This window comes from Prionailurus bengalensis, chromosome F2, assembly GCF_016509475.1.
Source record: "Prionailurus bengalensis isolate Pbe53 chromosome F2, Fcat_Pben_1.1_paternal_pri, whole genome shotgun sequence".
Classification (NCBI taxonomy): Eukaryota; Metazoa; Chordata; class Mammalia; order Carnivora; family Felidae; genus Prionailurus; species Prionailurus bengalensis.
The window spans coordinates 46310344-46324647 of NC_057353.1; the positions used below are offsets into that span (position 1 = coordinate 46310344).

General features: G+C 38.6%; 1 protein-coding gene and 1 pseudogene across 1 annotated transcript in view; both read left to right on the forward strand.

The window, feature by feature from the left end:
- The window catches only part of SPAG1 (sperm associated antigen 1), a 70228-nt gene that overhangs the window by 19255 nt on the left and 36669 nt on the right, over positions 1-14304 (forward strand). The window contains exons 8-10 of the mRNA XM_043601470.1: positions 2097-2227; positions 6874-6980; positions 12541-12700. Coding sequence (XP_043457405.1) covers positions 2097-2227; positions 6874-6980; positions 12541-12700 — 398 coding nt within the window. The remainder of the gene's footprint in view (positions 1-2096; positions 2228-6873; positions 6981-12540; positions 12701-14304) is intronic.
- On the forward strand, positions 8650-11093 carry LOC122495661 (annotated as a pseudogene).

Sequence of the window (14304 nt, forward strand, 5' to 3'; positions counted from 1 at the left end):
ACACCATCTTAGAAATAAACTCTCTACAAACTTTTATCCACCTTTGAAAAGAAGATTTTCTTTTTCAATGTTGTGTCTCTAAAGCATTTTATCTCCTCTGATTAGGTGGACATACAAGGTATGTTCTTTTATTCAGTATAGTCTTCCCCTTTCAGATAGATGGACATCAATACTGATGTTGTTCTCTTTTTGTAGATTTCCACCAGTGGAGTATCTTAGTCTATTATAGGGAACAAAATTTTTCTTGTCTTCTTTTAAGAAATCATAAAGGGAGGGGCACCTGGGTGGCTCAGTCAGTTAAGCGTCCAACTTCAGCTCCGGTCATGATCTCACAGCCCGTGAGTTTAAGCCCCGTTGGGCCTTGTGCTGACAGCTCGGAGCCTGGAGCCTGCTTCAGATTCTGTGTCTCCCTCTCTCTCTCGGCCCCTCCCCTTTGTACTCTGTCTCTCTGTCTCTCTCAAAAATAAACATTAAGAAAAAAAATTAAAAAAAAAAAAAGAAATCAAAGAGGGAAAAAGTAAAGCGGCATGGCATAATGGCTAAAGGAATGCAGACTGCCACTTTCTGACGTCGGGCAGATTCCTCACCTCTCTTGCCTCAGTTTTCTCAGTGTGATGACGCTGGTGTAGTGCCTACTTTGGAGCAGCTGTGAGGACTAAATAAAGCAACATACTGAAAGGCAGGATAACACGGTGGTAACAATAGCAGGTGCTGGAGTAGACTGGGTTTGAGTCCTGATTCTCATTTACTAACTTGTGGCCTTGGGCATGTTACTTAGCCTTTCTGTTACATCATTTTTTTTTCATCCGTAAAGTAGGATGAGCAGTAATATGTCTTTCGTGGATTGTAGTGAGAATTAAAGGAGCTTAGTGTTGAGTGCCTGGCACGTGGGAAGTGCTCAGTGTCAGGTACTTGTATTAGTTATTCTTACTTGTATTTTCTGTGTTTGGTCTCTACCCAACCATGTCATTGCTTTATAATTATCTTTAATGATCTTAGTAAATTGCTACTTTTTCTGGCTCTTCCATTTTCATCTTCTATTCTTCTGGATTTAGAAAACTCAATGCACCAATACCCTTATCTTTCCTATACTTCGGAATACATTATTTCACAGCATTCCAAATCAACTTTTTAAACAGCAACCAAGTAGGTTGTAAGTTCCTTCTCTCATCAGTTATTTTGCATTCATACTCTTAACACAACAAAATGTGCTCGTAAAGTCTGTATTCCTCAGTTACTACTACTCTCCTGTTTTTCTTCAGTTAAACTTCTCAGATTAAATTATGAGCATTGCCTTAGAGTTAAATCTTTTAGATTATAAGCTAAACTCCTGTTTTTAGATTATAAACTAAACTCAACATAATAGCTTAATAAAGGGTATTAGTTGTGATTGATTGCTCCATTTTTTTTTGTACTAGGAAATTGTCTCTAAGAGGTCAAAATATGTATTTGATGTTAACTAAACTGGTTTTTTTTAGGAGATCTATGGGTGTTTAGGTTACCATGTCACTTGTAAAGCCAGAGCCAACCTTAAAAACTGCTTAACTGGATATTTAAGCATCTGTGTAAATAGTGATTCAGTATGTTTACAGAGCTGTATTTTATTGCTTTTGATCCTGCAGGCTGTATTAGCTTGCTAGGACTGCCATAACAAAGTGCCACAGACTGAGGGGCTCAAACAGAAATGTATTTTCTCACCATCCTGGAGGCTACAAATCTGATCAAAGTGTCAGGAGGGCTGGCATCTTCTGGGCCCCTGTTCTGGCTTGTAGGTGACTGTCTTCTCTCTGTGTCTTCAAGTGGTCTTTCCTCGGCATGTGTCTGTGTTCTAAACTCTTCTTATAAGGACACCAGTCATATTGGACGAAGGTACACCATCATGACCTCATTTTGACTTCATCATCTCTGTAAAGACAACGTCCAAATATAGTTATGTTCTGAGCTACTGGGGATGAGGACTTCAGCATGAGTTTTGGGGACACAATGCCACCCATGGCATGGGCTATGATTGTTCTCTTTACAACTTTACCTGAGTTTCTCTATCTTCATATGTTTTCCTCTGGTCAACTTGTTGCCAATAAGTGTCTCTCTTGTAGGAGTATATCAGTGCTTCCCAATGTAGTGGCCTATAACAATCGTGCTCAAGCAGAACTCAAGCTACAGAACTGGAACAGTGCTTTTCAGGATTGTGAAAAGGTGTTGGAGTTAGAACCTGGAAACTTAAAGGGTAAAAACTATTCATAGAATGCTTTAAATTTACATCAGGATTTGTTGGACCATTTGTACACACTGTAATTATACTAAGAATATTTCAAATATGCTCTAATTTCTATATGTGAATCATCATCTTCATAAAGTGACTTTTAACTTCAAGTTTAACTTAGAATTTGAATTCCTGGTTATTTGTATTGAAGTAGTTAATAATGCCAGGGGTGCGAGTTTGGTAGGAGCAGAGAGAGAGGGAGGAAGACACAGAATCTGAATCAGGTTCCAGGCTCTGAGCTCAAACTCACAAACCATGAGATCATGACCTGAGCCAAAGTGGGATGCTTAACCAAGTGAGCTACCCAGGCTCCCCTATCTTTTTTTTAAATCTTCTATTTAATGTTTATTTGTTTTGAGAGAGAGAGAGAAAATGAATGAGTGGGGAGGGGCAGGGAGAGACGGGGACAGAGGATCTGAAGCGGGCTCTGTGCTGACAGCAGAGAGCCTAATGTGGGGCTTGAACTCACGAACCATGAGATCATGACCTGAGCGGAAGTCGGATGCTTAACTGACTAAGCCACCCAGGTATCCCAATATTTGCCTTCTTGTTACTTACTTATCAAACTATCTTTTTATCCAAAAAATATCTAAGTGTAATTTAATACAGATTTTCTAACATTTATTAATATAATAAGCCCACACCAGAGCTCTGGAACCTTCTACCAGTGGCTTTGTGGGCATTTCCACTTATATGTCCATAGACATTTTAAATGTGTCCAAAACCAACTATATGTTTTCACCAACACCAGCACTCTGTTCTGATTTCCTGTCTCTGTGACTGCACAACTTTGCCATGGTCTAAGTCCAAGGTATACAAGTCAGACTTTGCTTTCCTTTTCTGTTATCAAGAAGCAATCATTCCACAAGGGAGTAGCATAATTTACAATAGACTCTTTCTATTTCTTTAAAAAAATTTTTTTTAATGTTTATTTTATTTTTGAGAGAGAGAGAGACAGAGTGTGAGTAGGGGAGGGGCTGAGAGAGAGAGAGAGACACAGAATCTGAAGCAGGCTCCAGGCTGTGAGCTGTCAGCACAGAGCCCAATGCGGGGGTCAAACTCATGAACCATGAGATCATGACTTGAGCCGAGTCAGATGTTTAACTGACTGAGCCACCCAGGCACCCGGACTCTATTTCTTTAAGTGTTTATGTATTTGAGTAAATATAAACACTTAATTTTTTTCACATGGAATGTAACCTTTTGTGACTGTGAACATGGGTGTGCAGAAACCATGGGCATGCTGAGGGGAGATCCTGGATCCTGGGAGATCAGCCCTGACTGTCATTACCATGGATTGCCCTCCTTTTACTAGTAAAGTCCTCTTGTGCCTATATTTTGTTTCTGTCACAGAGTATGGGTGGACTCCCAATTTTAGGAGATGGCAGAAAGGGCTTTGCGATCTCCTGATGAGCCCACACCAACACCATGTCAGGCCCTATGCCAGGCACTTGAAATGTATTATTTCTGCTAATTTCACAGTAGCTTAGTAGAGGTTCAGTTACTATTATTAGTATACTCATTTTACAGAAGAAGAAACTGAAGCATAGAAAGATTAAGCAACTCACCCCACGATCAAACAGCTAGCAAATGGCAGAGACAGGACTCAACACTGGACAACGGACTCCAGAGTCCACATTCAGACACTAATTTCTGTCACCAGAATGGCTTTATGTTTTCATTCTTCCTTGTTTGAGTAATTTCAAAAGCACCAGAATCTTCACTATTTAAAAAACAAATTAAAATGGGGTGCCTGGGTGGCTCAGTCGGCTGAGCATCTGACTTCAGCTCAGGTCATGATCTTGCAGTTCGTGAGTTCGAGCCCCGCATCAGGTGGGCTCTGTGCTGACAGCTCAGAGCCTGGAGCCCACTTCAGATTCTGTGTCTCCCTCTCTCTGCCCCTTCCCCACTCATTCTCTGTCTCTCTCTGTCTCTGAAAAATGAATAAATGTTAAAAAAAAACTTTTTTTTTTAAACAAACTAAAGCCAAATCTAGTAATGAGTATGGCTATAAAACATTGTCTTATGTTTGCTTAAGTGAATAAATAACTTCCTCTTCAAAGCTTTATTTTTTACTCCAAATATAATTGCTCAAAATGCAATGTGGTATTTGGATTCATCCTTTGACAGAAAAAGGCATCAGTAGAAAAATTAGTGAAATCCAAATAAAACCTGTAGTTTAGTTAGTAGTATTATACCAATGTTAATTTCTAGTTTTGCTAAATATTCCATAGTTATGTAAGCTGTTAGCATTAGGGGAAGCTCGAGAAGGTATATGAGAACTCTTTGTATTGCCTTTGCAACTTTTCCATAAATCTAAAATTATTTCAAAAATAAAAGTTAAAAAAATAATAATTGTTATATCATGCCTATTTCTTTGTAGACATTTCCTTCTGTGTAGTCATCGTACTTTTAGTGCAACAGTTTTCATTAAATTTATGTGAAAATGATTTATCCTTTAGATTTTCATGGCTCATTCTTTTTTTTCTTTTAATATTATTTATTGTCTGGGTAGCTAACATACAGTGTATACAGTGTGCTCTTGGCTTCGGGAGTAGATTCCCATGATTCATCGCTTACATACAACACGCAGTGCTCATCCCAAGTACCCTCCTTAATGCCTATCACCCATTTTCCCCTCTCTCCTGCCCCTACCTCATCAACCCTCAGTTTGTTCTCTGTACTTAAGAGTCTCTTATGGTTTGATTCATGGCTCATTCTAAGACTAGAAGCAAATCGATCAAATTTACATTTTAAAATAGCATATTATGGCACCAAAGCAGACACACAGACCAATGGAATAGAATAGAAACCCCAGAACTAGACCCACAAACGTATGGCCAACTCATCTTTGACAAAGCAGGAAAGAACATCCAATGGAAAAAAGACAGCCTCTTTAACAAATGGTGCTGGGAGAACTGGACAGCAACATGCAGAAAGTTGAAACTAGACCACTTTCTCACACCATTCACAAAAATAAACTCAAAATGGATAAAGGACCTAAATGTGAGACAGGAAACCATCAAAACCTTAGAGGAGAAAGCAGGAAAAGACCTCTCTGACCTCAGCCGTAGCAATCTCTTCCTCGACACATCCCCAAAGGCAAGGGAATTAAAAGCAAAAGTGAATTACTGGGACCTTCTGAAGATAAAAAGCTTCTGCACAGCAAAGGAAACAACCAACAAAACTAAAAGGCAACCAACGGAATGGGAAAAGATATTCGCAAATGACATATCGGACAAAGGGCTAGTATCCAAAATCTATAAAGAGCTCACCAAACTCCACACCCGAAAAACAAATAACCCAGTGAAGAAATGGGCAGAAAACATGAATAGACACTTGTCTAAAGAAGACATCCGGATGGCCAACAGGCACATGAAAAGATGTTCAGCGTCGCTCCTTATCAGGGAAATACAAATCAAAACCACACTCAGGTATCACCTCACGCCAGTCAGAGTGGCCAAAATGAACAAATCAGGAGACTATAGATGCTGGAGAGGATGTGGAGACACGGGAACCCTCTTGCACTGTTGGTGGGAATGCAAATTGGCGCAGCCGCTCTGGAAAGCAGTGTGGAGGTTCCTCAGAAAATTAAAAATAGACCTACCCTATGACCCAGCAATAGCACTGCTAGGAATTTATCCAAGGGATACAGGAGTACTAATGCATAGGGCCGCTTGTACCCCAATGTTTATAGCAGCACTCTCAACAATAGCCAAATTATGGAAAGAGCCTAAATGTCCATCAACTGATGAATGGATAAAGAAATTGTGGTTTATATACACAATGGAATATTACGTGGCAATGAGAAAAAATGAAATATGGCCTTTTGTAGCAACGTGGATGGAACTGGAGAGTGTGATGCTAAGTGAAATAAGCCATACAGAGAAAGACAGATACCATATGGTTTCATTCTTATGTGGATCCTGAGAAACTTAACAGGAACCCATGGGGGAGGGGAAGGAAAAAAAAAAAAAAAAGAGGTTAGAGTGGGAGAGAGCCAAAGCATAAGAGACTGTTAAAAACTGAGAACAAACTGAGGGTTGATGGGGGGTGGGAGGGAGGAGAGGGTGGGTGATGGGTATTGAGGAGGGCACCTTTTGGGATGAGCACTGGGTGTTGTATGGAAACCAATTTGTCAATAAATTTCATTAAAAAATAAAATAAAATAAAATAGCATATTAAAATATATCAGATATAAAATTCTCACTTTTCAAAATTTCTAAGCCTGATTCTTCTCAAAATAATAACTATACAAAGTTCTCTCATTATACCTGGATAATGATGGGGCTATAAAGGCATTCATTATCAGTTTTAAATAGTTACCAAATTAGGGGCACCTGAGTGACTGTTGGGTAAGTGGCCGACGTCAACTCAGGTTATGATCTTGTGGTTTGTGAGTTTGAGCCCCTCATCCGGCTGTGCTGACAGCTTAGAGCTGGGAGCCTGCTTCAGATCCTGTGTCTCTCTCTCTCTCTCTGCCCCTCCTCTGCTAGGTCTCTTTCTCTCTCTCTCAAAAACAAATAAACATTAAAAAAAGAAAAGAAAAATATGTTCTAACCATGCTAGTGTACATTAAAAGATTTAACTTTTTCTCGGTAAATTTTCAGCTCTTCTGCGCCGTGCCACTACATATAAACATCAAAACAAGCTCCAGGAAGCTATAGAAGATTTGAATAAAGTACTGAATGTTGAACCTGATAATGAGTTGGCCAAAGTAAGTACAGAAAGTGATTCCTCACCTAATTCTGTTATTTCTGTATTTATGTTAAAATGATATCAGTCTTGCTGGATGAATGATGTTGAGAATTAGGTCACAGCTTTAAAAACTAGGTGTATCCCAAACACCCTAAAGTGTTAATATCTATTTGAAGTGGAAGAAAGCAGACTTTTAAATTGTCCAAAACTATAAGCCTACTTCTGAAGGATATTTATTTATTGATTTAGATATATATATGTATAAGGTGTACATGTGTTGATTAGATACATTTATGTATTGCAATATGATCACCACCTTAGCTTTAGCTAAGACCTCTGTCATATCACATAATTATTTCTCTTTTGTGGTAAGAACAATTAAGATCTAATCTCTTAGCAGCTTTGAAGTTTAGGATACAGTATTGCTGACTGTAATCTCTATACTATGCATTAGCTCTCCAGAACTTATTTATCTACTCATTGCAAGTTTGTACCCTTAAGCAACATCTCCCCAGTGTCCTTACCCCACCAGCCCCTGGTTAAAACCATTTTACTTTCTGTTTTTATGAATTTGGCTTTTGCAGATTTCACATATAAGTGATATCATACAATGGGGATATTTAATTTTTCTCTTTCCTGCAGTGTTGTAAGCAATGCTTTTCTCTGAGCCAATCTCAATTTATCATGCAGAGTGGTATGGAAGTTTCCTAGGTAGGATTAGGCACGCGCTCCATGGCCATAGAAGAGTGCATGGTAAGCATAGCACCACTGACAGTGTTTGCTGCCTGACTGAGCAGACTGATTCATATATGCACTCTGGGCTCTGTTTTGAGGCCTAAAGAGTAGAGGTAAGTGTTGAGAACAGTGAGGGGTCTGAGATTTTACCCTTCTTGCAAATTAACAAGCTAGCCTAGCAGAAGAAGCAAGACTTCTGGGTTAGACACAAAGTATTGTGTTATTCACACTATAGCAAACTGATGAGCTTCAAGTTCACATCAGTTGCCCTGGCCCCCAAGTGCCCCAGGGAGGTGCAGAGTGGCCCAGATAGATGCTGCACACTCAGCAAGTTTATATCACAGCCAAGGAATCCCAAATTTAGGAATCCCCCATCTTTTATAGTGGAATACAAGCAAACCTATCCAAAATTCTGTTCCAGAGGGAAACATCTTTATTATACTGGAGAGCAAATATACCTCTCTCTTTTCTGAAGGGAAATACTCTCTGTTTTCCAAAGCTGTTCTCAGTACAAACATCCTCAAAAAGATAGTCCGGAACAAAGGTCATTTATTGCCTCTGCTCACAACAGATTTAGAAATATGAGAAACCCATGGAGAAACTTTCAGCAGTAAGTTGTCGCTGTTTCCACATGCACCTTTTGGGTTATCTGTCTCACTCTCTCAGTAGCAGTTAATGTCCGTGGTGGATTTATCAAGTCAGCATTTCCGTGGATTAGGTTTAGGGCCCAGCTGAAAAAAATACGTCTTTTTCCCATAGTATTTCCATTTTATGGTGGTATATTTATTGAAAAGTTTGTATGACAATATTCTTAAAATTTTTTTCTTGTTTATTTATTTTGAGAGAGAGAAGGAAGGTGCATGTGAGTGGGAAAAGCAGAGAGAGAGAGGAAGAAAGAATCCTAAGCAGGCTCCATACTGTCAGCACAGAGCCCAACACGGAGTTCAATCCCACGAACTGTGAGATCACAACCTGAGCTGAAATCAAGAGTCAGACACTCAACCAACTGAGCCACCCAGATGCCCCTCTCTAAAAAAAATTTTTAAACAAGCAGAACCACCTTTAATGTCACTACCCAATATAATTTCATATTTACATATTAACTTTCAAGACTTAACCATTTATATTTTAACTATATGCAAAGATTAACTCAAAATGGATCATATACCTCAGTGTAAAACCTAGAATATAAGAGTTCTGGAAGGAAACATAGGATAAAATTCATAAAAGAAAAAGTTGGTAAATTGGACTTCATTAAAATTTAAAACTTTTGCTCTCTGAAAGACATCATCAGAAGAAAAAACAGGACAAACCACAGACTAAGGAAAAAAAATATTTTCAAATTGTATATCCAACAAAGGACTTGCATCACGAATATACACATGGTCCCCAACGTACAATGTTTTGACTTACAATTTTTTGATTTCCTAATGGTGCCAAAGTGATATGTATTCAGTACAAACTGTACTTTGAATTTTGAATTTTTATTTTTTTCCAAGCTAGCGATATGCTGGGCAGGGGCAGTGAGTGGCAGCTCCCAGTCAGCCATGTGGTCACATAGGGAAAGCGAGACACAACTGTTCTGTGCCCATACAGCCACTGTGTTCCTCACTTTCAGTATTCAGTAAATTACATGAGGTATTCATCACTTTATTATAAAATAGGCTTTGTGGTGGAGGATTTTGCCCAACCATAGGGTAATATCAGTGTTCTGAGCACGTTTAAGGTGGGCTAGGCTAATAAGCTACAATGTTGGTAAGTTAGATGTATTAAATGCATTCTCAATTTACGATGGGCTTATTAGGACATAACCCCATTATAAGTTGAGGAAGAACTGTAAAGTTCTTCTCAAAACTCAATAACAAAGAAGCAAACAAGCAAATAATGCAGAATGATCTCTTTAATAAAGAGAAAAACAGGCAGTTATCATTAACTCCTCAAACTGAGAAGACTGAATTTAAACACGATGAGAAAATTGACCCTGGCACTGTCTTTGTGACGAATAAAAACATTTCAACTCCTTATAGTTGTGCTATCCATTTAAGTGAATGATCCTGCAGGAAGTCAATTCTGGGTCTTGTGGATGGACAACCTGGGGACATGTTTAAACTTTGACCACATCCCAGGAAATTGAATTCCTTACTTTCAAAGATCATGGTCCAGTAGAAATGAATAAGGCTTATTAGCATTCTTGTGCCATGATGATGAGCATTCAAAGATGAATGTGTGGTCAGTTTGGTCAGAGCTCCAGAGGTTTCTGTAATCTCTGGAGCCTTCTGCTATGATGCAGTTCTGGATAAGAGACGTGATAAGTGGATGCCAACAAAAGAGAACCTGTGTTCCTTCACAGAAGATGCTCGTGTTTTAATTTATAAACATCTTCCATTTGAAACTCTGGAAGTGGAAACAAAAATGACATTAGAGATATTTCAACACAGCAAGTATAAATGGATTTCATAGAAGAGCAGTCATCTCAGAACCCTAAGAGAATAGTCAAGCTACACAGATTGGTCACTTCATTGATGTGAGTGAGGGTCCTTTTAGTCCAAGAACAAGTATTTGTTTCCATTAGGAAGTGTCAGCAGTTCACAATCTTCAAACCACCCAGTTGAGTCTTGTATGAAGAATCCGGGGTCTGTCTTTACCTATACACTTAAGAGCACATGTTACAATATGGGATAAGCCATTGGAAAGATCTTGGAAAATGCTAACTGAAGCTCAAACTAAACCTACAGAGGAAAATGTACCGACCTGGCAACTTCCTAAAATGTAAATATGTATGATAAATTAAAATAAATATTTTCCTGTGAAAAAAATAAACCTAAAATCATATACCTACCGTACGATCTAACCATTCCACTCCTATGTATTTACCCAAGAAAAATGCAAGCATATGTCAATACAAAGATTTATGCACAGATGTTCATAATGGCTTTTTATTGCCAAAAATTAACAGCCTAAACATATTTCAATAGGTGAATGGATAAATTGTTATATCCATACCATAGACTACTACTCACAATAAAAAGGAATGAACTGATACAGATATACAACAGTGTGGGTGAATTTCAAAATAATTATGCTGAGTAAAAAACAAAGTACATATAGTATGATTCTATTTATATAAAATCCTAGAAAATAGAAACTAACCTATCATGACAAAAAGAACAGCTGATACAGGGGAGGGCCAAAAAGGAGATAGTTGAAGGAAACAGGAAGAAACTTGGGAATGATGGATATATTTATTATGGTCAAAAGCTATCAACATGTGCATTTGAAGTATACAGTTTGTCAGCTATACCTCTGTAAGCTGTTAAAAATTGGGGGAAGGGAGGGAAGAAAAATATTTTGATATATGTGTATTTTTCATTCTAATTGGCATAGAACATGTAGAACTTTTAACATTACTTCAAAAAAATGAGTCATGTGAAGAAATGGGCAGAAAACATGAATAGACACTTCTCTAAAGAAGACATCCGGATAGCCAACAGGCACATGAAAAGATGCTCAACGTCGCTCCTTATCAGGGAAATACAAATCAAAACCACACTCAGATATCACCTCACGCCAGTCAGAGTGGCCAAAATGAACAAATCAGGAGACTATAGATGCTGGAGAGAAGGTGGAGAAATGGGAACCCTCTTGCACTGTTGGTGGGAATGCAAATTGGTGCAGCCACTCTGGAAAGCAGTGTGGAGGTTCCTCAGAAAATTAAAAATAGACCTACCCTATGACCCAGCGATAGCACTGCTAGGAATTTACCCAAGGGATACAGGAGTGCTGATGCATAGGGGCACTTGTACCCCAATGTTTATAGCAGCACTCTCAACAATAGCCAAATTATGGAAAGAGCCTAAATGTCCATCCACTGATGAATGGATAAAGAAATTGTAGTTTATATACACAATGGAGTACTACATGGCAATGAGAAAGAACGAAATATGGCCTTTTGTAGCAACGTGGATGGAACTGGAGAGTGTGATGCTAAATGAAATAAGCCATACAGAGAAAGACAGATACCATATGGTTTCACTCTTATGTGAATCCTGAGAAACTTAACAGAAACCCATGGAGGAGGGGAAGAAAAAAAAAAAAAGAGGTTAGAGTGGGAGAGAGCCAAAGCATAAGAGACTGTTAAAAACTGAGAACAAACTGAGGGTTGATGGGGGGTGGGAGGGAGGGGAGGGTGGGTGATGGGTATTGAGGAGGGCACCTTTTGGGATGAGCACTGGGTGTTGTATGGAAACCAATTTGACAATAAATTTCATATATTGAAAAAAAAAGAGTCATGATTTTGTATAAAACTGTGTCTCACTGTGTATACATACATGTAAAAATATATCTAGAAATGTCAGAATGTCAGTGTTATCAGAGTGGTAGGGTTTTAGGTGGTTTCTTTCCTTTTCATGCTCATTATGCTTTAAGTTTTTAACCATGGACATGTATGATTATAATCAGACAAACCAATGAAGTTGTTTGAAAAAGGAAAGAAAGGTCACCATAAAAAGTGTTATCTTAGATATCTTTATTCACTTTTTTTTATTTTTTATTTTTGAGACAGAGAGATACAGAGCATGAACAGGGGAGGGGCAGAGAGAGAGAGGGAGACACAGAATGTGAAGCAGGCTCCAGGCTCCGAGCCATCAGCCCAGAGCCCAACGCGGGGCTCGAACTTACGGACCTTGAGATCGTGACCTGAGCTGAAGTCGGACGCTTAACCGACTGAGCCACCCAGGCGCCCCATCTTTATTCACTTTTTAATATCTTCATATTCCTACCTGACAGGATGGTTATGTTTTTAATTAAAGGAAGAAATTTTCTTTAACATGGTGGTTATGTTGCAGAAGACCTTGTTGGAGGTTGAAAGAGATCTGAAAAATTCTCAACCTGCACCTAAGACTGAAACCAAAGGGAAGAGAATGGTAATCCAGGAAGTAGAAAACTCAGAGGATGAAGGTGGAAAGGACAGCAGAAGAAAACATGAAGACAACAGCGGAGATAAGAGTAAAACATCTTTTCTCTTTTGGTTATGCAAAAACCTCCCTTTTTATATGATGAGCTGGCTCAAATTTTCTCTATCAAAATTCTTAGTCTACCAAACTCTAGCTTTACCTTATAAATTCACAAGCAAGTTTTTTCTTTATGTTTTTCCTAATATAATCTTCCAAACCCATTTTTCTTCTTAACCTGGTACACTTCTCTGGTGTTCAATTCCTGATTATCATGGTATACTGATAATACCAGTAATATTATCATATTATCCATGTACCAGCCATTTGCAAGTTAACCTTAACCTTTACCTTTCTCCTAGATGATTGTTCCGTATATATCTACTTGGTTGTAAACAAAATATGTTGCCTTCACAGGAGTATAGGACAAAGATGAATGCATTGTTGGGAAATTGCTACACGTGCCTCTCAAAAAATTTTTTTATATATGCAAAAGAAATAGGCATAATTTCACCTCTGATATAACTTTTTTAAAAGAATCTAGACTAGGTAAACTTTTATCTTCATAATACAAAATAATGATAGTTACATCAGCTTTAAGGGGGAAGATCCACCTACTCCCTTGTGGGGGGGGGGCGGCGGCTCTACCCCCTTCTGAGAGTAGCCTCCCACCCCCCACCCCAGCATTCAAAGGGAAAGCAACAGTTTTGAAAATCATTCATGGACAGAACTCAACTTGGCAAGTAACTGACAGAATATTTTAATTTTGAAAGAGAAATATAAAATGTTCATTCAACTTAAAAAAGTAAAGAGGTAAACATTGTTATTTTTTCAGTGACAGAAATATAACGTAAGATATATAGCTCAAGACAATATATGATCAGTGAAGACAGGGTAAAGACAAAGGGACCGAAAAAAAGGAGGAAGAGAAAAAAGGAAACAGACTAAGAGCACCAGGGAGATAGGAAAAGAAGAGAGGGCATCAAAAGGATTAAAAAAAAAGAAAAAAAGGAGACATTAAATAGTGTTTCAAGGATTGAGACTCACCTTTCAGCCACTTTAAATAAATTCTGGCAGCAAATATTGTTCTACAGGTTTATATTCATCTAAAGGTGTCAAGCCAAGCGTCTTAAAATTAAAGGAGATCATTTAAAATCTTACATGGGGGGCCCCTGGGTGGCTCGGTCAATTAAGGCCCAACTCTTGATTTCGGCTCAGGTCATGATCTCATGGTTCATGGTTTCGAGCCCTGTGTGGGGCTCTGGGCTTGCGGTGCAGCACCTGCTTGGGAGTCTCTCTCTCCTTTTCTTTCTGCCCCTCCCTGTCTCATGCTCATTCGCACTCTCTCTCAAAAATGAATAAATATTTAAAAACTCTTTTAAAAAATTTACATATAGTGAAAATGGAGTTTTTTGGTATGCAGTTCCAACATGTATATAATTTCATGTGACAGCCACCACCATCAGGATACAGAACAATTCCATCACACCAAAGACTCCTTGCTCTCCTTTTAGCCAAATTCTCCCCTCACCTCAAACCTTGGTAACCTATGATCTGTCATAATTTCTTCAAAAGTTTTTTTGGGGGACAATACTATTTCTCCTTTCCCACAGGGACTGTTATGCCACAATTGTTAGACCACTTAGTATTGTCCCACAA